This window comes from Mytilus edulis, chromosome 6 (genome assembly GCF_963676685.1).
Source record: "Mytilus edulis chromosome 6, xbMytEdul2.2, whole genome shotgun sequence".
In the NCBI taxonomy this organism is placed as follows: domain Eukaryota; kingdom Metazoa; phylum Mollusca; class Bivalvia; order Mytilida; family Mytilidae; genus Mytilus; species Mytilus edulis.
The window spans coordinates 35,742,922-35,769,394 of NC_092349.1; the positions used below are offsets into that span (position 1 = coordinate 35,742,922).

Below are 26,473 nucleotides of genomic sequence, written 5' to 3' on the forward strand. Positions count from 1 at the left end.
ATAATGTAACACTGGCATTTATTACAGTTCGACGAAGACTGTGTACAAATATTCAATACAGCACCAATAGTTAGTTGCGTATAGCAAACATAAAAGTATTGGAGATATGCTTAGTAGATCAAAGTTAAAGACTTTAACATTAAATTGACAGTTGGATCCCTGATGATGGTAGATCTGTCATAATAACTAGATATATTGAAGAAGAATTAAAATATAAATATATCAATATAAACATGAATAATTTTCATATTTGATTATATTCAAATAATGCATCTTAAAATGACCATCCCAAGCTTAACTACCGAAACACGAAATTGATATTTGTGTCGGGACCTATCAGCAATATGGGATGCGTGGTTGGATGGGTGTTTTATTATAACAAAATCAAATGAAATTAGAATAATAACTGGACGACTGATTTTAAAACATAACATAATAAAAAATTAAGTGAAACTTGAAAAAAAGAAGTTAACAAAAGCGCTTTATCAATGCACAAGATAAATATCTTTTTGTGATGTATAGTAATACGTGTCTTTCTTATTATTTTTAGTATCATTATTATTATAGTAGTAGTAGCAGTAGTAGTAGTAGTAGTAGTAGTAGTAGTAGTAGTAGTAGTAGTAGTAGTAGAAGTAGTAGTAGTATAGGTACATTTCTTTTTTCAAGACAGACTATGCTTTTCAAATCTCACACATATTTGGAACGCTATATGTATATAATGTCAATGTATATAAATGTAAGTAAGGAAGTCAATAAAAAATTTAACTTTCAGCTTGAACTGTTAATGCAAAACCATTTATTTTATGAAGACCTTTGCAAAAATATAGTGCATGTGAATTTTCTTAATAATATTTGATTGTTATAAACAAAATTAAGTCAAAATGCCACTGATAAGACGTTCAGGAAGTTTCACTGCAAAATGACTTGGTCTATTTTATACAAGTACAATCTTGATTCAGTTCTCGTACGCATGCGTTTTTAAGCTGTATTGATTTTTAGTCGACAGCTCTCATATAATAAAAGAAGGATATCATACTCTAGCCAATTATTTATATTATATTATTACACCAGGATATTTGTTCAAGATAAGGCCGACCAGTTCAATATCATTCTACGAAGTACAATCTGTCGTGATTTGTAATCGATAAATGTTTTACATTTGTAAGTGGACGACTGCAAACATTCGAGAACTATACCACAAAGATAATTGTGTTGTTTTGATATCGCTCCTCATTTCTTAAAGACAGTCATTAATCCAACAATTCTTATCATACTAAACATTATAGTTATCTTGGATCAAAATGGATGGGCCTATGAGGTAAGTATTTCTCTGTTATATAATAAATTGTTCTAAAAATATATTTTTTACCTGTTTCAGCACACAATTGGGTACAGATCATGTTTGTGGATATTATCTAAATATGTCTCAACAGACGCGTATTCATATTGCAGAAAATGAAAGTCTGCCTTTGGTAAGAATATTGAGATGCACTTTGTCCTGCACATAATGAGGTATTTTCCATGCAGACAAAAAAAAATTCTTGAAACATCTATTAACACTAGCAATTTATGAATATTATCTTTTATATATGATATTTTATTGCTTCCTTATATAAATTGTTTGTTTTGCAGTGAAAACTCTACCATGCCAAAAAGTTACCAAATCAATAGAAGCAAATAAGCTCTCCGACTTGATTATAAAAAGGGATTTCAAAAACAGTTGGCTAATTAAATTTGGTTGTAAAGTTTGTAAATGAAAAGTTCATCTCATCTCTTTAGTCACGATTTCTACCTTCATTGCCTGCTGTGATAAGGAACGTTCTACACTTAAGCTGAAAATGGTTCGTTCAGAAAATAACTAAGAGCTTCATATTGCTATTGAAACATTCCAATTTCATGTTGACGTCAAAACTAAATATTCATGGCTTAGACAAGTACTACAAAAAGATAAAGGACTCCACAATAACTGTAAGGGAAAGAACATGAGAATGTTAACCTTTCAAACATGAACAAATAATATAACAGAAAAGAGTTTGTATATATTACCTTTTACCAAACAAATTATACAAACTTTATTATGTAGCAACAGAAAATTCCTGAACAGATTTCAAATTCAACTTGAATACGTACGCGTTCTAAAAATCTATACATTTAACATAATGAGTTGTTGGATTGAATCTAAACATACAAAATAAACATATTTAGTTATATGTCAACCTTTTCATTATTGAATTTTGTATCTTTACAAAACCTGTTTTGATACAATTAATATATCAACTTCTTTTATCATGTAAATCTTATCTGATTCATTTAAATACAGTCATAACAATGCTATAGAATATGAACAATATGTCTTTTCAAAATAATAGGGTAACCACCAACTGGCTGTATACATCTCTTTGTTTAGAGCGGCTTTAATAACACTGGAATGTCAATGTCGTGTAATATTCATAAACATTTGTTCTTGACAGATAATTGTTTCAGCGATAATGAATTGTGTTTCAATCAAATCACTCCGAATCGTAAAACACTTTATCACTATATATTAAAATCTTACAGAGTTCTGAAATTACACAACCTTTGCATAACGCCTCAAACCAGTTGAAGCTATCAGATAACCTGTTTACAAATTGTCTTATGTATATAAAGTATCAGAGTCATTTTAAAACCCTCGTTAACCCTTCAAACAAAGTATTTATTCATGGCTTTCATTTTTGTTTATAAACAAGAGTGCACACGCTGAAATGTCTCGCCTTCTTTACTAATCATTGATATTATGTTGATAGACCTAAATATAAAGCTTTATTACAACTGTCACATAAACTCAACATTAACCAAAGAAAACGAAACATTGATCAATGAACCATGAAAATGAGGTCAAGATCAGATGAACCATGCCAGGCAGACATGTACAGCTTACAATTCTTCAATACAACAAATATAGTTGACTTATTGTTTATAAATTAAGAACAACAGACCAAAACACAAACACTTTACACTTAGAAATGGGCCGTGAAAATGAGGTCAAGGTCAAATAAAACCTGCGTAACAGACATATAGATCATAAAATACTTCCATTCACCAAATATAGTTGACAAATGCATAAAGTATTCGAAAATAGACCAAAACACAAAAACTTAACTTAGACCACTGAACAATGAAAATGAGGTCAAGGTCAGATGACACCTGTCAGCTAGACATGTCCACCTTACAATCATTCCATACAGCAAATATAGTAGACCTATTGCATATAGTATAAGAAAAACAGACCAAAACACAAAAACTTAACTATAACCACTGAACCATGAAAATGAGGTCAAGGTCAGATGATACCTGTCAGTGGGACATGTACACCTTACAGTGCTTCCATACACCGAATATACTAGACCTATTGCTTATAGTATCTGAGATATGGACTTGACCACCAAAACTTAACCTTGTTCACTGATCCATGAAATGAGGTCGAGGTCAAGTGAAAACTGTCTGACGGGCATGAGGACCTTGCAAGGTACGCACATACCAGATATAGCTATCCAATTACTTATAATAAGAGAGAATTTACCATTACAAAAAATCTTAGCATTTTTTTCAAGTAGTCACTGAACCATGAAAATGAGGTCAAGGACATTGGACATGTGACTGACGGAAAGTTCGTAACATGGGGCATCTATATACAAAGTATGAAGCATCCAGGTCTTCTACCTTCTAAAATATAAAGCTTTAAAGAAGTTAGCTAACGCCGCCGCCGCCGCCGCCGGATCACTATCCCTATGTCGAGCTTTCTGCAACAAAAGTTGCAGGCTCGACAAAAATGAGTCATTCACTATACACTTAAAATTTTCAGAATGTTCATTTTTTAACCTTTTTTTCTCTTTGACCAAACAGGATTTTTTTCTAGTTTTGTAAACACCTGGTGTCTGTCGTCTGTCGTCTTCCGTTCAGTTTTACAAAAATCACCTGTTTTGAAACTTCTGAGACTAATGTAAACCAAATTTTTCCACAATTAGCATTAAGGTGCCCAGTTAAAAAAAAATCGTATGAAACCGCCTGCCAACAAAAATGGTTGCCATGTCTAACAATAGAACACATGAGTGAATTGCAGTTTTTGTTTCTTATATTTCCGAAACTGAAGCATTTAAGTGCGGTGACAGAATGTGAAAAAGTCGATTATTAAAAGAGTTTAATTTCACTGCATGCTAAATGTACAGGGCTAAAAATTGGCACAGTCTTGGAAAAATGATTTTACCTGAATTTAAGATTGGTCGTCAAAAAGTCGTATGATGCAGGCTTTGTTTTTTATTTAAGCTTTTAGTAAGCAAATTTGACTTCAAATGCAGATCATTAGTGGCATGCATTTTTTTTTTATTCAAAGCTGCCCTCAAAAAAGATAATAGAAGCCTTTTGAAGACAAATTTTGAAGGTAAAAACTACTGTTAACCATGACATTTTGTGTTTTACCTGGTTCCAACATCATACAATAAAGTGCTGCGTGATGAATGGATAATATCGTGTCTACTATAAAGTAATACATCTTCAATTTTTCTTTTCATGTACACATGTTTTTAAGAGGTAACATTTTTTTAAACGATATTTTTTAAACTTTCAAAAATCTCTGCTATTCAATTATTAACTTTCAAAATATCCCGATAGTTGTGTCACGTCCAAGTTTGGGCTGAATACATATTTTTCCTGTAATATTTTGGACTTTTTCATTTCCCATTTCATGTTGACGTAACAAGTAAATATTCATGGCTTAGACAAGTACTACAAAAAGACAGAGGACTCCACCAAAACTCTAAGGGAAAAAACATGAGAATGTTTACCTTTCAAACATGAACAAATAATATAACAGAAAACAGTTTTTATATATTACCTTTTACCAAACAAATTATACAAACTTTATTATGTAGCAACAGAAAATTCCTGAACAGATTTCAAATTTAACTTGAATACGTACGCGTTCTAAAAATCTATACATTTAACATAATGAGTTGTTGGTTTGAATCTTAACATACAATTTAACATGTTTAGTTAGATGTCAATCTTTTCATTATTGAATTTTGTATCTTTAAAAAACCTGTTTTTATACAATTAATATATCAACTTCTTTTATCATGTAAATCTTATCTGATTAATTTAAATACTATCATAACAATGCTATAGACTATGAACAATATGTCTTTTAAAAATAATAGGGTAACCACTAACCGGTTGTAGACATCTCTTTGTTTAGAACGGCTTTAATAACACTGGAATGTCAATGTCGTGTAATATTCATAAACTATGAAGCTATCAGATGACCTGTTTACAAATTGTCTTTTGTATATAAAGTATCAGAGTCATTTTAAAACCCTCGCTAACCCCTCAAACAAAATATTTATTCATGGCCTACATGTTTGTTTATAAAAAATTAGTCATTCACAATACTCTTAAAATATTCAGAATGTTCATTTGATAACCTTTTTTTCTCTTTGACCTAACAGGATATTTTTCTAGTTTTGTAATCACCTGGTGTCTGTCGTCTGTCGTTTTCCGTTCAGTTTTACAAAAATCACCTGTTTTGAAACTTCTGAGACTAATGTAAACCAAACTTTTCCACAATTAGCATTAAGGTGCATAGTTAAAAAAAATCGAATGAAACCGCCTGCCAAAACAAATGGCGGCCATGACTTAAAATAGAACACATGAGTGAATTGCAGTTTGTTTTTCTTATATTTCCGAAACTGAAGCATTTTAGTGCGGTGACAGAATATGAAAAAGTCGATTATTAAAAGAGTTTAATTTCACTGCATGCTAAATGTACAGGGCTGAAAATTGGCACAGTCTTGGAAAAATTATTTTACATGAATTTAAGATTGGTCGTCAAAAAGTCGTATGATGCAGGTTTTGTTTTTTATTTAAGCTTTTAGTAAGCAAATTTGACTTCAAATGCAGATCATTAGTGACATGCAGTTTTTTTTTTATTCAAAGCAGCCCTCGAAAAAGATAATAGAAGCCTTTTGAAGACTAATTTTGAAGGTAAAAACTACTGTTAACGGGGACATTTTGTGTTTTACCTGGTTCCAACTTCATACAATAAAGCGCTGATGAATGGATTGTATCGTGTCTACTATAAAGTAATAAAACTAAAAATTTTCTTTTCATGAACACATGTTTTTATGGGGTAAGATTTTTTAAAACGATATTTTTTAAACATTCAAAAATCTCTGCTGTTCAATTATTAACTTTAAAAATATCCGGATAGTTGTGTCACGTCCATGATTGGGCTGAATACATATTTTTCCTGTAATATTTTGGCCTTGATATTACTTGTTTTAGTTGATGTTTTATTGTATAGTTGAATCATTTGGGTGTTCGTAATGTTTTTTTAAGGTTTTGTTAATATGAGTTTGTCTATATAAGAGGCAAAATAAGTTTTTCAGTTGTCTATTTAAGAAATAGGGATCCGAAAAAATCCCAAATAAAGAACAGAACTAGAAAGTCCGTTTAAACTTGCCTTTAAAATTTCAAAGAAACAAACATTCATTTCAATCCCTTAAATAGTGTTATGTTCTTATAAAATGAAGAAGTGAAATATTTGATTTTTTTACTACTTACAGTAAATTGAGGTATTTTGACAAAGTTAATTGATGTAATGATGAAATTTACCCGAAATTGTGGGAACGATTGCATGGTGACTTTAGCTCATTCATAGATGTTCATTCTATTTGCTTGATTTTTTTTTAATAAAAGTGGATATGAATGATGCAAAGGTCTATACAGCATAGTGGTATTTACAGTTCACACTGCTATTCCAAATGCAGAACCTTTTAAAAGACGTAAAGAAAACCATTTTGCTTAGTTCTTTGATTTCAAAATCAAATATATTGAAGATTTCTTGTCTCTCTTTTACCCACACCTCAGTCAGTCAGTACTTATATTTCGCAGTTAGCTGGGGATAAAGGATACTACAGAAACTAAAATGTTCACTTCATATCTTGTCCTTTTCTTTGATATTAAGACAGATAGACGACTACAAACAAAAATCTATGACAAACTTTGGAGGGCGGTTTTAACTTTCCAATTGTCAATTTCCCTCTGTCTAAATGTACTACACTCCTCTACGCCATCGTATAATGTGCACATATCTCAAATGATACCTTACGCTCCTGTATGTTGAGTAAATACATACCTCATGAACAGAGGTGTACCCCTGACTATATAGCTACTCAAAACTGGTCGCAGATTTTAAAGGGCTGTTCAAACATATCAGTCCACGATAATATCAAAACGGCATGGCAAAAGTTGACGAACGAGCAGATTCTGTTCCAATTGTGACACCTGAGTGTCGAACGTGAATTTAAATTTTATGACATTTACGTAATCATAGTAATAATGAAGAAGAACTGGCGACTGAAATAGACACAAAATAAGTTTTTATATCACCGTATTACGAATAATGTTACATTTAAGATCTGTCGTGACCGAACTCACTAGTAACATATTTTTGCGGTTAATTTTAGATACTAAGTATCAAATCTGAAAATTTGCAATAAATTTGTGTTCCATTCCTGTATGTAGAGAATCTGTGTAACATATTGATACTTTTGATTCGCATGATACGGGTTGCATGTTGTTGACACAACCGAAATGAACTCTTTTTGAAATGTTTGAAATTCCAAATGCTTTGTTTAAAGACATAAACATCGGTATACTGCTGTTACCTCTAATGTTTTTTTTAATACATACAGATAAAATAGCAGCCGGCTCAAGTCAAGAAATCGAAGTCATGACTATCAAAGGTTGTGCTATGTGTACTTTTGTTTGTCTGTGGGTGTTTCCCTCTTTTTTTGGCATGGCGTTGTCAGTTTATTTTCGACTTATGACTTTTAAATGTCCCTCTGGTATCTTTTGTCTCTCTTTAATATGCTTGCATCCATGGTAAAAAAAGAGCTACAACCAAGACACGGAATTTCATTTTCTAAAACAGAACATTTAAGTAAGGGCTGTGTAATGCTAATGTGTCATACAGCCACTCTAAACCTTTAGTCGGAGTCAAACTGCATTCTGAATTACAAACAATATTCACAGAAGAAAGTTTGGAAGAAGGATTGTTTGTACACTTTTAGTTTGATGTAGATCTGCCTCAGTCAATTTGCACCGCTGATTCGGTTGTCACTTTATTTTATAATGCTGTCGGTTTCATGCATTGAAATCATGAAAATTGACGATGGTCTTTACGTCGGTCTTGTAGTGATCACCAGTTAAGAAGTTGAATCATGTTGGTTATACGACCAGTGGTTTTATCTCTGTAGTTATTACAGACATAACGGGCTCCCCTTCTTTATACTTTTTCAAGGCGGTTTATGTCTTTGATTTTGTATTGGTCCCATATAGCAGACGAGTACTCCAATGTTGGTCGGACCATGGATCTGCTTGTTGTTTCTCGGACTATTCTGTTACTATCTCTGAAGTTGCAGCGCTATAGTCTTAGAGTTCTTGAGGCATTGACTTTTGCAGCTGTCCACAACTTCGATTTGGTGACCATGTAGGTGGTATCTTCTTGAGTTCATAAATTCGGAATTTGAAGATAAAAAACTTGAAATAGATCAAAACATAAAAGTGATTAAGGAAAAATAATTATGTTCATTTCGCCACAATTAAAATAACAACACAGATAGTAAATAACACAAGAGAAAAAAGAAAACAAGGAAAGCAACATACACCTAGAAAAGATAACTACATATTATAACACTTTACAACTTCAAAGGTTTTTAATCTTCTAGTCATAACAGCTAGATACAAAATTCTCGATAAAGAAGGAATAAAGTTATAAGATTACTCAAAGCTATGATACAAAGTTTGTTTTATATTGAAAAACTCATACTTCTAACAGGCAATATGTTACCAAATCAGTAGAAGTAAATAAGCTTTTGAATTTGGTTATATAGGGATTTCAAAAACAGTTGATTAATATAATTTGGTTCTATAATATGTAATTGAATTGTTCATCTCATTAGTAACGATTTCTACCTTCAATTCATGCTTTGATAAGGAATGTTCTACACTTAAGCAGAAAATGGTTCGTTCAGAAATACGGGAGATAAAAGTTAATATCCTTTATCCTTACTTTTTTACAGGCGCTTCATATTAACTGGAAGGCAAATAACATGAGAATGTTTATTGTTGAAACATTGAACAAATAATATACCAGAAAACAGTTTTTATATTTAAAAAAAATATTATGTAGCAAAAACAAATTTTACTAAACAGTTTTCAAATTTAACTTGAATACGTTCTAAAACGTACCGAATCTATATATTTAACACAATGAGTTGGTGGTTTGAATCTTTACATACAAAAGCAACATATTACGTTAGATGTCAATCTTTGCATTATTGAATTTTGTATCTTTACAAAACTTGTTTTGATCAAATTAAAACATTAACTGCTTTTATCATGTAATCCTTATCTGATTCATTTAAATACAATGCTATAGAATTTGAACAATCTGTCTTTTCAAAGTATGGAATTTTAATTATAGAGTAACCACTAACCTGTTTTATACATCTCTCTATTTAGAGCGTCTTTAATAACACTGGGAAGTCAATATCATGTAACATGCATATCTTTTGACTTTGACAGATAATTGTTTTAGCGATGATAAACTGTGTTTCCATAAAATCACTCCGAATGGTAAGATACTTTATCACTATATATTCCGATCTTAAAGAGTTCTGAAATTACACAATTTTTGCACAACGCCTCAAACCAGTTGAAGCTATCCGATGAACACCTGTTTACAAATGTACTTATGAATATAAAATACCGGAGTCAATTTTAAACCCTCGTAAACCCTTCAAACAAAGTATTTGTTTATGACTTAAATTTTCGGTTAAAAAAAATGAGTCATTTACTATACAATTGAAATTTTAAGAATGTTCATTTAATAATCTTTTATCTCTCTCAGCTCAACATCTCATCCCTTGGCGTCTGTCGTCTGTTGTCATTTGTTAAGTTTTACATAAATCATCTCTTCTGAAATTTCTGGGCCAAAAACCAAACTTGACCAGAATCATCATTAGGGTATTTAGTTATTTAAAAAAATCCTACGAGTCTGCCTGTTAATCAACATGACCGCCATGACTGCAAGTATCACATATGAATAAAATGAAGTTTTTTTTATGTCTCTGAAACTGAAGCAATATGAGTTAATTTGAAATGGTCGAAAGGCTTATCAGGTTAAGATCTATCTGCCCTGAAATTTTAAGACGAATCAGACAACAAATTGTTGGGTTGCTGTCCCTGAATAAGTTATTTGTAGGAAATGCGCAGTTTTTGGTTATTATCTTGAATATAACCATAGATTATTATAGATAGATTTAAACTTTAAGCAGCAATAATATTCAGCAACATAAGACCTACAAGTAAGTCAAAGTGACCAACATTTTGGAGTAATTGTCCTTTTCAGTAAATTTTGAGCAATTTTTCAGATATTTCCGTTAGCTTTACAAAAATTACTCCTCTGAAACTACTAAGACTAATTTAACCAAACCTGGCCACATTCATCATTTATGTTTCCAGTTGGTAAAGAAACTTCTAACGATCCCGCCAACCGACAAGCGTGGCCGCCATAGCTAAAAATAGAATAAAGAGGTAAAATGGAGATTTTGGCTTATATATCTGAAACTGAAGCAACATTATATTTTTACCATTATTTCATGCATCAATTGTAAACTGAAATATCAGGTGAGCAACACACGCTCCTTGGAACCTCTTGTTTTCTTCGGATTGGACAATACTAGCTACAAAGCTTAGGGAATATACAAAGGAAGTTAAGATATAATGTTTATAAGGATCACATACTATGTTTTATATCAAACAAAACGTTAACTTAGTATAGGGTTCAAAACAAAAATATTTTCCTGCGTTTTGCAAAAATCAAATCCCGACTTTACTCAACATTGAAAATAAATAAAAAGTTGTTTTCCAACATTATGGAATTTTTCTTATATAGCATTAGGATTTTTCATCTATCTGTCAAATAGCTCTACATTTATTGCTGATGTTCCGCGTTAAAATATGACTTGCTTCTTTCGCTTTGTGAACAAACCTATGCTCTAAATCAATTAAAATTTGTTCGACTTCTTCAGAATAATGAATTTTATCAAGTTATCATGCACTTAAAGGAGCACTAGCTGCCAAATTCATGTTCACTTATTTGACTCAAATTCTCATATTTGTTTCATAACAATGTAAAACATTTTTCCAAACTATCAAAAACATCAAACAAACAATTAACAGGATATGATCTCAATACAATGTTGCTTCGTTTCGTGCTAAATTTAGCAAAGGCGCCATATAATTAACTATCGAGTCGACCTTCTATGACCATATAAGCGATGTTAACATAAATACAGAGATAAATATATTAAGCAACTCGTTCAATTTGATTTTTATAGGTCTGTTAAATTTTGTATTATAGACTAAAAATTTATGTTTATCGTCGTTTTTGCCCTTGAAAGAATGATTTTGTGTGGATCGAATCGGTTAATCAAATTATTTACCTTTGTTTTCTTTCCATTTTGACATTCTTTTCGTATAAATACCCGTACACGGACAATGCATGCATGCGCTATTTTATCACTTTCAACGGGGTTAAATTGGAGTTCACATGAATATGGATTTAATGAGGTCGAGTTATTCACTTGCAAGTGAATAAGTCATTATCAATGTTTATTAGCTTAAATTGAACCATTTTAGCTGATAAAGGCAAATTATTATTTCACTTTTTCACTTTCATTAATGATTGAACAAAAAAATCATACTTTTGAATTTTTATTTATCTCGTAGCTAGTGCCCCTTTAATATATTTCCTTAACTTTAAAACACTATCAAACTTTTAAATGGTTTACATGCTGTTACTAATTTATTTGTTATGGCTGTAATTTGTTGCAGTCCGAAATTGACATATATTTAACCTAGATACGACAACCGTTCATGCTGGCTGTTTAAACTCCTCCCTCAAAAAAATTACAGTGCCAGCCGTTTGCGTCTTTACAAACAAAAAGGGAGGTTCATGGAAGAGCCTTCACAAAGGCTTTTACACATACACTTATCGGACATAAAAATTACTTTAACTGTCCTATCAAGAATCGAAATAGTTGATGCAAGCTATACTTTATTATAGGTTTAATATTGGTAGGCATTATATTCGTGTTATTTTAGCCTTCATTATCGCTCTGGGAAAATAATCACGAATATAATGCCTACGCATGTTTAAACTATAATAAAGTATAGCTTGCATCAATTATTTCTTAAAATAAAAACTAAATATCATTGTTATATACATTTACACATTCATGGATCTAAAATCTGTCGATACCTGTATCTTGCATTGCATAATGTCATATTTTTTTTTTGATTGTTTATGACGTCTTTACACCTAATCTATTGAATATTGGATGCGTACTGATTGATAAAAGTCTCAGATGCATGATTTTTTATTAGTTGGAAATGGCTTTGAACTAGTTGTCAGAAACTGCGAGTACTCTCAGATCTGTATTTAGTGCCGTTTTGTTGTTGGAATTTACAATTACCCGGCCACGTCCACTTATATTTGTGGTATTTGTATTTCTATCTATCGGATAAGGTCAGCTTTATTCAACTGATTTTTATATTTAATTCTTATGTTATACTGTAACACCACTGTGGCAGGTTAGGGGTTGGGACCCCGCTTACATGTTAAATCCTCTTAAAAGAGGGACGAAAGATATCAGAGGGACAGTCAAACTCATAAATCGAAAATAAACTGACAACGCCAAGGCTAAAAATGAAAAAGACAAACAGACAAACAATAGTACACATGACACAACATAAAAAACTAAAGAATAAACAACAGGAACCCCACCAAAAACTAGGCGTTTTGGTTTCCTCTGCTATTCCTTGAATCATTGATATCGGTCTTAACATGCAAATATAAGTGGGTCTGTTTTACTTATACCAAACAATGTTCAGGGTTAGGATGTGATGAAGTAAATACTTTATACATATAAAGTTGATTATGTCATCATTTTTTTCCAATAAGAAACTGCGAATATTGACCATGCGTAGGTCTGATGGAGCCACTCTCCATACAGGTTTGAATATGTACAAATTAAAGGATGGCATTAACAGTTACCATCTACATCAAAAAGTGGTGTATGTGGTTGTCCTAAGGATCGCAGTTGCATGACGGCTAGCCTTGAAAATGTCAAGAGTGGTTAAATTGGTCACCGTTGTTGGCAGCTTTGTTTCAATTCTTGATGGTGAGTAGAAAGAAGGGTTGTTTGTACAATTCTGTTTTGGTGTAGATTTACCTCAGTCTGTGTGCACCTCTGATTCGGTTGTCACTTTAATTGATGATGCTGTCGGTTTCATGCATTGAAATCATGAAAATTGACAATGGTCTTTACGTCGGTCTTGTATTGATTACCAGTTAAGAAGTTGAATCATGTTGGTGATACGACCAGTGGTTTTATCTCTGTTGTTATTACAGACATAACGGGCTCCCCTTCTTTGTACTTTTTCAAGGCGGTTTATGTCTTTGACTTTGTATTGGTCCCATACAGCAGACGAGTACTCCAATGTTGGTCGGACCATGGATCTGAAAATTGATGTCCTTTTACATGATTAACAGGTGATAGTCTTTACGTCGGTCGTGTAGTGATTAACAGTTAAGAAGCTTAATCATGTTGGTGACATGTCGAGTGGTTTTATCTCTGTAGTTATTACAGACATTGCGGGCTCCTATTCTTTGTACTCTTTCGAGGCGGTTTATGTCTTTGATTTTGTATTGGTCCCATACAACAGATGCGTACTCCAATGTTGGTCGGACCATGGATCGCTATGTTTTTTTCTCGAACTATTCTGTTACAAAATCTGAAGTTTCGGCGCAAGAGTCTTAGAGTTCTTGATGCATAGGTATTCGCAGCTGTCCACAACTTCGATTTGGTGTCCATGTCGGTGGTACTGTGTCTCCAAGATTTTTTTCCGATTGGTGCTTACTCTAATAACAGTGGATAAAGCAAGGTTAATGCTCGTCTATCATACATATTCAATTGCTTTAGTGCAGCAATGTTTTTTACAGGTTACTTGCATACGCTTGATTACTGATGTGCATGTATAACAAACTGTCATGAGCAAAAAAGCGAACTGCAGAAGATAAGATAAAACTCTGCCAGGTAGGTCCGACCGTCGTTAATATATAACAGGTGGACCATGACATAGAACTCATCCCCTAGTGGAACTCCAGAACAACATCAAGCTTTTCTGAGGTAGAGCCTTCTACTATCACTCTTTTGGTTCGAGATGACAAAATTGAAGATATCCATTGTTGGGGGTTTCCTCTAATTTCATGAAACCCTAGATTGTACATAAGGCGTAGGTGTGGTACTTTGTCGAAAGCTTTGGCAAAATCCAATAATATAATATCAACCTTATCTCTCCCTGTTGTTAGTTTTTCTGCTATTCCTTGAATCATTTGATATCGGGTGTGATTCGCGTGATATTTTTTGGAGCAGAATCAATGTAGGCACTCTGTCAGAATATTGAAGCTATCCAGATATCGCATGGTGGGTGAATGAATAAAAAGTTGAAGAACTTTGCAAAAAACTGATGTAAGGGACACTGGTCGGTATTTTGATGGAACATTGCGCTCTTCTTTATAAAGGGCTTCTCTTCAGTCTGACGGTACAGTACCCAAGTTTATGGAATACTGGAATAGCAGTGTGAGTGCAGGTGAGATGTCAGCTGCACATGTTTTCCCAAACCTTGTCGGTACTTGGTCTGACCAGACGCTTTATATTATTTAAGTCCCTTCAATAGCTTGATGGTGCCAATTTCGTTGATCTGGATGTCCTTCATGCTTTCAAATGGGCTTAGTCCTTAAATGGGCATGGTGATAAAGTCTTGTTCTGTGTACACAAACTGAAATTGGTGGTTCAAGATTTCCATTTTCGAATGACTGCCGCTGTGTAAAATACCAACATTATTCAGAAGAGGTGATATTCCAGCTGGTTCTTGATTCTTACTCTTACATAGGACCAGAAGCGTTTTTGACTGGTTTTGCTGTAATCGTGTACCGTTGTCTTTATATAATCACGCTGTGGTGTTCTAATATCTCTCTGCTTGTAAGCTTTTAGTCTCTTATAACATGTCCAGTCTTAGAAATTATTTGTGTTTTTTACTTTCCGATAGGCTCTTGCTTTCCTTCTTCTCAAGCGGCAAGTATGTGCGTTAACCCATAGGTGTGTGTGTTTTGATGATAAAATTTGGAAGGAATATGGGTATCAATAAGAGATGTTACACCATCCTGCCTGCCACATATGATCTAGATTTCGGATTTCAGAACATCTATTCTACCCCATAACCCTGTGTTATGTCTAAACATAATTGATTGACTTTCTTAGTGTATTTATGGCCAGGCATCAATTTTGCAAAAAAAAGCGACAAAGACTATCGTAGCAGTCTCCGAAAGTTACATAGAAAACTAAAACAGTAGCAACACGAACCCTTCCAAACACTGAAGCTGTTCTTATATTATTTGTGCATGTTGTGAGTGAACTCTGATACTGTGCCCCATGTTGTTTCTGCTTTCCAGCTCATGGTAAGTATAAATTCGATGAAAAGATGACGGATTTCTATTATTGGAACATATTGGTGACACATATATCCGAAATTTTAAATGCTTAATGTAGTTGTGTTTTTTTAGCAACTCTTGCTCATTGATGAATGTTTATATTGCAGGATGACTTCTGTTGTTAGTAAGGAAATGTCAAACTACATCAAAATAGCCCTGCTGTTGCTTCAGATAGCTCCACGCGCAGTTCGTATTCAGTTTGATAAAGAATTTCATCCAAAAATGCTTCCCAAAACACTTAAATCTGGATATGGAAAACTGCTAGAGCTAAGGCAAAAAAATCGGATAAACCAAATGCAGTGGAATTTATTATTTCCGATTAAAGGTTTGTAAAAAAGGGAAGTTAAAATCTAAAATCACAGCTCCTTCACAAAAACATGATTTTATTTTCGTGCTTTACTATTTTAATGATTAGAACAAATGTTTTAAGTATTTAGCGTCCAACACTTTTTTCGGCTAACGTGGCCGATATTAAACCAATGCTATCAAAACCATCATTTGGTTAAATGCCGATACTGACACACTATAAGCCATACAAACAGGGTTTCCCCGTGGTCAATTTTTTTCGCCACCTCTTTCTCCAAATCAATATATTTTTCGCCACTTTATCATACTTTTAGCCAAGTAACATAAATATATTTTTCGTTTAAAATTTTCCTTTAAACTCTAACCCTCCCTACCCGAATAAGATGAGTTTGCTCTATTGTTGTCTATGATTAATCTCTCAAACCTATCTTAGAGTATACATTGTAATGAATAAACATTTACTTTGGAAAAGACATTATATTTTGAACAACTTTTCTAAAAAAGGGAGCCATTTGCTTTTAATAAAATAGAAGATATAAGACCCAGAATATAAAAAAAAATATTGGACATATTTTGACCATATCATACCAGAAAGATGTAGAGTTCTTTGTGCCCTTTTGTACTCAAAAGTGGTTTTACAACGAAACAAAAGCATTTATCACTCGAAATAGTTCCCTCATGTAGTGTATTTATTACATTGAAGGGTTACTCTCATTCCAGGGGTTGTTCCCATCCTTTTGTAAGGATTCCTCCATTACGACTGTTTTCTTTTCTATACCATCGTAAATGAAATAGTTGAGACGTAAAAATATGTTTGGAACTTGTCGTGTCACTTAAACGACTTTAAAGTACTCTCTCAAATCAATTATATGTATCAAAGTCAAAGGATAAAGTTTTAAATCGGATTGTTTTCATGCTTTTGAACATTTTTCGTCAGAGCAACAATTTTCGTTTCTGACTAAGAAGGAGAGGAGACGTAACAAGTTTGCTTGCAACATGTGCGTCGCAAAGTGGAAAATAAATCCTTTATGTGACATGCGAAGGACGCCATTTAACCATATCATTTTCTCAAACAATACAATCAGCACCTTTATTAATTAGTAAAATGCAATCAGCTGATTATAGATTTTCTGTCTATATCTAAACGAGTTCAAGGTGAACTCTGAGTATTGTCTGATCAGGTAAAGTCTGGGAAACCCGAAAAAATATTAAAAAAACAAGATGGATGAAAATACATCGTTATACTGTAAATTAAGAAATTAATGCGAGGTTTTTATTATTGCGAAAAATGCAACAGAGTTATAAACGCAATAATTCAAACTCGCATTTTGAAATATTTTATATGAATGTAACAGGATTTTTCTCAAAATCGTAAAAATTAAAATCGTATTTAAGTCTTAAATGACAAAATCGCAATAATAAATGCACGCAACAATTTCTGAATTTATAGTATATATTTTTTTTGCCACATTCTTTCGCAAATGACGAATTTTACTTGCCACAATTATTATTTTTGTTAATAAATCATCCATTTGAATTAAAACTAAGTATGAATAATACCGAGCAAATTTAACCATTAACATGTTTATGAAATGACTTTTCCATTGTCATGTTCTCTAAAACGATATATCAAATAGTAAACTAACTCTCTGGTCAGAAGTAAAACTTCAGACGTATTTTTATCAAAATAACGTGTCTTGTGCTACAAAATCATTAGGCAACAGCAATTTACGGATTTTAAAGTCGATTAAGAAGATGCAAATAGATATCAAACAAAAACTCGGTAAATCCTATGAACTACAAAAAGAGCGATATCAGGTAAGTGTCTTCTGTTCTGGATAAATCCCCTGTCATGCGAAGTGAAATTCAGTCAGTTTACACAATCATAAATAGGACACCATCAGTTATATTCTAGATCAGTATTTCAAAAAAGGCCGCTAAGGAGTTTTTAGAGAGAAAAGGAGAAACATCATACCGGTTAACCAAATTGCGTAGTGTGTCGTAATTATTAAGATTTGTTTACAGCATACTATGGTACAGAGAATATGTTTTTGATCGCGGAAATTTAGATCGATTAAAGATTATCAAACTTTTTAAAGTGAAATGAAAAAAAACCCACAAATTATCCTTTAAGTCCTTGAAAAGTTAAAACTGTGTGTCACTTCTGCAATACTTGAGTATGAAAACGAGTCGGGCAATAAGGATACACAATTAGTACCACTTGCATGGAATGTCGATTGACCATTGAAACATCTATCCAGAATCTAGTACCCAACAGTATTGGTTTATATAATAGAAATACTTTGGTCATCTTGAATTATAGGAATTAATAAATTCTAATTTGTTGGAATAGTTTAGACTAAAATGGTATTCTGATGGTCGTCCGACCGACGGAATATGGAAGATACTTAATTTAAGTTTAATTTTCAGTTTTTGCTTTTTGTCCAGCTTAAGATAGTCATTCATTCTAAGATTTTTTTTAACAGGCAATCCAATATCAATTAACTTCGATATAAGCATTATGGTCCTGTTGTTGCGACATCTAGCAGATATTGCTGTTGGGGATTGCATGCCTTTATCAACAGACGTTAGTCCAGCTGCAGATTTGTTCAGAATAAAGCATTATAGAAATAAAATTGCACACTTAGATAATCAAGTTTTCTCAGGAAAGGAATTTGACGAGGAATGGACACAAATTAGCATGGTTTGTTTAAATTTAACACATGTAGAACCAAAACATTATCATACAGCAAACATATTTAGGTTGATGTCGCTGGTATCAAATTGACAAAGCGAATAAAATCGTAAGAAAAGTGAAATAGAACTAAATCCCTGGGCGTTTTCCGGCATTTAAGAATTAAATTATCACCATATGTAGTATATATTTACCAATTACCTCTTGCTTACAAATTATAATTCTACTATTATTCACTCTTTTGTTTTAGTTACAGATAAAACAATTTTGAAGGTAAATGGTATTCTCTCCTCTCTCTAATTTACTTAAGGAAAAATGTGATTCGATAGATAGGCGAAGGATAATAAAGGGACATGCAAACTCATAAGTCGGAAATAAATTAACAACACGATGGCTAAAATAGACGATCGAAGACAAACAGACAACCATCTGAACACAAACACAACATCGCAAACCATAGTAGAGCAACACGAACCCAACCAAAAACTTTGGGATTTGATATATTTTGCAACTAAGGATACTCAATATCATTTTAATAAATATTTTGTTAAAAAGAATTATGTTTCCACATTAAAAAAAAATCGTAAGACAATAGATTAGCAATATTGTATACCAGTAAGTATCAAAATCAAAACGTGCTACTTTTGAAAATATTTTCCCTTCATGTTTAATATTGCAAACTACAATGTATTGATATGTCTACTCTTGATTTTAGTTTTTGCATAGTTTTTATGTTCGAAGTTATAGTAGGCATATAATGCAAATTATAAATAGGATATCAGTTTTATGGTTTAAATTAAAAAGATTTCTATGGGTATTTTAGTGTTTTAACCAAAACTTGTTAAGATGACTGTAGTTTGGAGACCATTATTAACAGTTTACTTTTACAAAGTGTGACTTTGATAAAGAGTTGTCTCATTGGCACTCATACTACATCTTTTTAATTTGATCTTGTAAATATGTTTGGGTAATTATAGGAAATAAGAGTTAGATTTGGCAGGATTTTCAAAGCGAGTAGATTTGTTGTTGTTCTTGGTTTTCTTAATGAAGTTAAAATCAACCATCCTTTCGAAAGATTTCGATATTGTGTTTAATTTATCTTTTCACACAGAAGTGAGAATGTATAATAAATGAACTGCATATTTATACAAGGAAATTAATTCTTTGTTATTGAATATGATAAATGTGTTATGAAGTAAATATAGAAAATATACAATTGCTGTTTCGTTTGGGTTTTTTTGCTGTTTTTTTTGTTTGTTTTAGATTAAGTTATCGAATTTACTGTATTATGTAGTTTCTGTATCATAGATATCTGACAGCGTGCTTTTGACTTTACCTTTTTGCATCCCTTTCATTTTTCAATATCTTAACTTTGCTGCAATATTGCTATCAAAGAATTGTATGGTAATTGATTTTAAAATCATTAATCCACGTCATCCTTTTATTCATAACGTTTCCAGTTCAAAGCACTAAATGTCTCAACTGCTCTACTAAATATGAGTAAATATTTCATATTAGTATGTTGTTGACATTAAATGCTCTTTTTTTTTAAACATTTGCCTAGTCTGGTTTCCCCTTAATATTGGTACGTCAGTGCAATTTGTTATATATTTTGTTTATTGATGTTAAATTCTATTTTCAATAGAAAACTAGCATGATCAATAAGTCTTAAAATTTTCTATAGTAAATTAGAAATTGAAGATCAATAATTTTACATTTTCATTTCTCAACATAGATATTAATTGATTTAAATCAGTTGACTGGACGGGGTTTATTCAGACCAGTTCATCTATACACGGGTGTTTCGGGATAAACTCCATAATAAAGTGTTCAGTAATTTGCCCCATATCATACACTCAATTCCTTAGTTTATCAGTAAAATCACATTAATAGGTTATTAGAAATCAGTTACAATTATAACGGCCATCACCCTTTTTACAGACATCTTCAAATAGACTCCTCATTCAAATTGAAACGTAAGCTCCGCCCGATTAGTGGAAATTAACTTGGTAATATATATATTGAACGAACGTTATTTGATGATAGATATTTTATCGATTTTACAAAAACAAAAAATACTCTTAATAAATTAATTGTTTTCTCCTTTAGTACGTGAGGTTATATTGCAATGATAGATTTTCCTTTTCAGTATCAGAATTATACATTTTTTTCGATCTTCTTCAAAATAATAATTGCTTTGTCTCGTCCTTAAATGTTTTGCTGCAATCATCAATTTAGTTATTTTTTTATATTAGGCTATACAAAGACTAGGAGGATATGGGTTCGTGGAAGAATGCGATGTTCTTAAGACTGCAGAATTTGATGCGACAAAGGAATACGAAAATCTTCAGTTCATCAATACGAAAAATAGACTCACTTTAATGGAAGACACTATGTCTCAACTCATGCAAAATATATCTCTTATAGAAATGGAACGATGTATTCCAACGGATTTAGACAGTAAGTAATGAACAATACAACGTATATGCGCTTTCATATTTTTGGCTTTACCATAATCTATTACATCACTTCCCGTATATTAACACATAATCGAAACGACTGTATAATATAAAACTACCACGTTTTTTTCATAGGGTAGAGTCTAATCATCAGCAAGTGTTTCGATAAGGGTAAAAAAACATGTTTCAAAATAGTTGTCACATTTTGGTTTACTACACTTTAGTATCAGAAATGCCGATTTCCTCCACTATTTGTCTAAGTTGTCTCATGGACATTTAAAGAAACCATGTTTCTTTTATCCATTGATGCAACCATTTGTCGATCTCCCTTAATTCGGTATTGCTCATTTACAGTCTCCATATAAATGAAATTATTCTGTGTTCTTTAATTGTTTATGAAATTCATTGCAGAGACATATGTTGAGGAATATGTTCATTGGATTCAAGATGCAAAACAATTTCACCTTACTTCTGCAGCAACGTCAATTACAGAGATGTTTTTGTCAGGACGGAGGGAATTTGTAGTAATTACTGGTAGACCAGGAAGTGGTAAGACAGCTCTCGCTCGCTATATTGCCCTAACTCTTAATAGAGAGGAAGATAGGTCAATAGTTTTGATAAATAATCCGTCCGATTTTTATAAATTCTTTCGTCGAATTAAGGGATCTCGAAAAGAGTACATTTTAGTCATCGACGACCTACTTGGTCGACAAACGATAAGAAAAACCGAAGTACAGTCTTGGATTCAACTATATGTAGACAGATTAAATATGGTTAGTCTTGTGAAACCTTTCCGAATCATTGCAACGTGCAGATTGGAGATCAGCGAATCTCCAGAGTTTGCTTCATTGCGACATGTCAGTCGTTTAACTGAATGTAACATCTCAGCAGATTTCCAAAGCAGCATGACGGAAATGCGACAAATAGCATTATGTCATCTGGACTCACAATCCGTTGAATTATTAATTCAGAAAAACATTCATCAAAATGAAAAGTTTTACACGCTATGTTATCTTAGCTCTAGATTAATTGAACAACTAGATCTAGATTTTTTTAATAACCCGTTTAGCACTATTACAGACCAGATTAATGACATGTATACAAACAATAAAATATGCTTTTTACACCTTGCAATTTTGACGATCTTTGATGGGAGACTAAGTAAACATAGATTTGAAGATGATGATGATGATGAAATTATTTGGGAAGCTTTAAATTTCCTCCGTGAGGAATGCAATTTGAACTCTGTGCAATATGAAAATATTCTGCAAGGTACACTATCCTTAGTAGGAAGATACGTGAGAGACAATGTTTCTGATTATGTTATCATTCACCCAGAACTTGTTGACCTTTTAGAAGTATATTTCTTTAATAAAATGCCAAAGTCTATGCTTACATATGGCAGTGATCATTTTCTGCAGATGAAAATACAGCTGGCGTCAATAGTTACTCCGTTGATCCCTGGTATCATTATGATTGATCAATGTCTCGAAGATGTGTATTTTAGTCGAATAATTCATGACATAGAAAATAAGCAATATAAGAATGCGTTCGACAACATTCAGATAGCAAATGAGTTATACCAGGATAAACTCATTACATATCTATCGAAATCTCCAGAAGTATTGGAACTTGTTTTATCAGATTTTAAAACATTATTATTTTCGGTTGAAAACGGCGCAAGCAATTTAGTAAACTTCATCATTGTGGAATGCAGAAACCGAGATTTTATGAGTGAATACAGTAGATTTGTTTTCCATTCCATCTACGATAAACGAGTCACATTAAAATTATATCCTCATGTCGAGGAAGAAAGCTTGTTGTTGCTTGCAAGTTTGAAAGGTCACATTTCTGTTATTAAAGTGCTTTTAAGTTTAGGTTTTGATAAGGATCACCAGGACGAATTTCATAGCACACCATTACATATGGCATGTATTCAAGGTCATTCTGATGTTGTTAGACTACTTTTACAATGTGGTTGTGACATTCACTTATGCCATGGACTTGGTGGAACAGCTCTACATGAGGCATGTTTATCAGGATCCACTGAAACTGTGGAAATATTTATGCAGATTCTCAAATCTGAAACAGAAGACAGTTTAAAGCCTGATTACAGCATGCGTGATTTCAACAATAAAACTCCTCTGTTTTTGGCGTGTTCAGGGGGCCATTTAGGTATTGTCAAACTTTTTGCGACACTGGTAAATACCACTTCTAGTCCAATCCCGAATCCGTTTGACTTTACGGTGACTAACCAAAATGAATGGAATATGTTACATGTCACTTGCCAATACGGACATACAGGAATTGTAACAATTTTGCTAGAGCAGAATTTTGCTGTTAATGAGACCGATACAGATGGTTGGACACCATTATTTCATGCATGCGATAATGGGCGTACTGAAATAATAAAGCTTCTACTAAAGAAAGACCTTAATGTAAATATTCAGGATAATAAAGGACTAACATCACTGCATGTTGCATGCAAGCACTGCCATCCAGAGATTGTTATGCTGCTGGTAGAATGTCAATGTAACTTGAACATTAAAGATAGTACTGGTCAATCACCTTTGCATTTAGCTGTAGAAGGAAATAGTATGGACATAGTCAAAATTCTTGTGCAATCAAATAGAGATTTAGTGATTTCTGATATTCAACAGCAAATACAAATTTTATACGAAAGAAATGCAAACGAAAATTGTGACATTAACGCACAAGACAACTATGGACGCACGGCCTTACACATTGCATGCAGGAAAGGCTATGTAGAATGTGTTAAAATTTTGTTGCAGTATGCGTCCGATATTAATAAACGTGACATGAAGAACAAAACACCCTTGATATGCGCATGTGAAAAACAAGATGAATGCATTGTGGATCTTCTACTTAACTGCAATGCAGATGTTAATATAACAAACAACAGAGGTAAATCCCCTTTGCACATCGCCGTCGAAAGAGAAAATATTAAACTTTTGAAAACGATATTGCAATGTAAAAACTGTCAAGTAGATGCAATGTACGAAGATGACTATTTCGGTTTTCGTTCTGCGCTTCATCTAGCAATTGACAGTGCAAATGTTCCAATTGTTAAGATTCTAATTGACTCAAAATGTGATGTGAATATAAGAGGTCCCAAATCGCAGACACCCTTTATGTACGCATTTGCAAGTGTATTTGGTGCCTCAGATATTAGAAAACTCTTTATGAACACAAATTGCGATGTAAATATTTCTGATATAGACGGTAAAACACCGTTACATATTGCGTGTGAAGAAATTGATATTCAATTGATAAAAATGATTTTACGAAAATGTCAAAATATAAATGCTACCGACAATTTCGGCCGGAATGCACTTCATTATGCATCGGAGTGCGTGAATACAAACACGGTCAATCTTTTGATAAAAGAAAAGTGTAACATCAATCAATGCGACGAAAACAATGAAACGCCAATATTTTTTGCAGTAAGAAATAATCAAGGCAAAAGTAACATTCAATCATTGGTTAGAAATCACTGTGATATCAACATTGCAAATAATGAAGGCGTGACTTTATTGCACATCGCGTGTCGTACTAACGACTCATGGCTAGTGAACACGTTAATAAAAAATAAATGTAAAGTACAAATTGCTGACAAAGAAGGTAGAACAGCACTACATATAGCTTCTGCATTTAGCAGTGAACATATCTTTGCATGTCTTGTTAAACTGTGTGATGTCAATGTAAAAACTAAACAAGGCGAGACATCACTTCATATTGCTTGTCGAAGATGGAATTCAGAAATTGTAAATCTTATTTTACAACATGCATGCGATGTCAATATTCAAGATGAATCTGGAACAACTGCACTGCATATAGCAGCAAAGGGAAGACAACATTCGATCATGGAAATGATACTGAGGGCAAATTGTGATGTAAATAATCAGGACAAAATCGGACAAACAGCATTATTGTATGCTGTAGGGAAGTGTTTTATTGACATAGTGAAAATATTGCTGAATTATAACTGTGACGTAACCATACAAAACAAAGATGGTAAAAATGCTCTACAATTAGCTAAAGAAGAAGGATATACTGATATTGTAAATATGTTATCTTTGTACCATAGTTAATCATAACAGTTGAACGGTACCGGTTTTTGTTTAACTATTTATAATAAATAATGATTTTAACGCATCATTTTTAAATGTAGCAGTGCACGGATCCAAATTAAATAAAATAGTGTTTTCATGACATTTAAGTAAAAACAAAATAGGGGAATAATGAACAATGATTATTGACTGCTGGTTGTTTGAGTAACGTTCGATTGCAAATATTTCGTGTACTTATAGGACTAGAAAAATAGTATCGGGAGTGGTCACTAAGACCGACCTCAATGTGTCTTTACAGTGTTGATTGATTGATAAATAGGTGTTGAACGCCACTTTGAACACTTTTGTGATATTTTGTGACGGTCAGTATGTTTTGTGGAGGGGCATGGAGTGCACGTAGTGTACGACTGACTTCAGTAGGAAAACTGACAATCCTTTCAATTTAGATTGGAGTCGAGTGCACTTGTCTAGAGCGTGATTCTAAGTCAGGAACTCCTTGTTGATTGACTAGTGATACAGTAGTTCGATTACTTAAACCACTAGACCACCGGTGCCCTTTTTAATTATTATTTGTATTTCGAAAGAAATGCTAAACAAGAGTGCACACGCTGAAATGTCTCCCCTTCTTTACTAATCATTTATATTACGTTGGTAGTCCTAAATAGAAAGCTTTTTTACAACTGTACATGTCACATAAACTTAACATTAACCAAGAAAACTAAACATTGACCAATGAACCATATGAAAATGGGGTCACGGTCAGATGGACAATACCAGGCAGACATGAATAGCTAACAATTCTTCCATGCAACAAATATAGTTGACCTATTTCTTATAGATTAAGAAAGACAGACCAAAAAACAAAAACACTGAGCAATGAATGTGAAAAGGAGGTCAATGTCAATTAAAACTTGTGCGACTGTTATAGATGATGTTCTTTCACTAAATAATTCAAAATTTTGTGACTATGTGGAACGCATCTATCCAATCGAGCTAGAGATAAAGGATACTACAGATACAGTTAAGTCGGCCTCATATCTTGACTTACATCTAGAAATTGACAATGAGGGTCGGTTGAAAACAAAACTTTACGACAAAAGAGATGATTTCAGCTTTCCAATTGTGAACTTTCCATTTCTAAGTAGCAACATTCCAGCAGCAACTGCATACGGAGTATATATCTCCCAATTGATACGATATTCCCGTGCTTGCATTTCCTATCATGATTTTCTTGATAGAGGGTTGTTGCTCACAAGGAAGCTAT

The 26,473-nt window shown here is 32.8% G+C and overlaps 1 protein-coding gene across 1 annotated transcript; it reads left to right on the forward strand.

Moving 5' to 3' along the window:
• Positions 1–843: 843 nt before the first annotated feature.
• LOC139526077 (serine/threonine-protein phosphatase 6 regulatory ankyrin repeat subunit B-like) lies at positions 844–25,351 on the forward strand. The gene is made up of 5 exons (XM_071321233.1): positions 844–1,318; positions 15,766–15,983; positions 18,451–18,668; positions 20,915–21,119; positions 21,530–25,351. Exons 1-5 carry the CDS (start codon positions 1,302–1,304, stop codon positions 25,228–25,230), a joined length of 4,359 nt encoding a protein of 1,452 aa, XP_071177334.1. The 5' UTR covers positions 844–1,301; the 3' UTR covers positions 25,231–25,351.
• The last annotated feature ends 1,122 nt before the right edge of the window (positions 25,352–26,473 follow it).

Bases quoted from the DNA above. Each gene is read 5' to 3' on its own strand.
- LOC139526077 (XM_071321233.1), top strand. The intron at 18,669-20,914 runs GTTTGTTTAAAT...TTTTTATATTAG, and splicing joins AATGGACACAAATTAGCATG to GCTATACAAAGACTAGGAGG. The intron at 21,120-21,529 runs GTAAGTAATGAA...AATTCATTGCAG, and splicing joins TATTCCAACGGATTTAGACA to AGACATATGTTGAGGAATAT.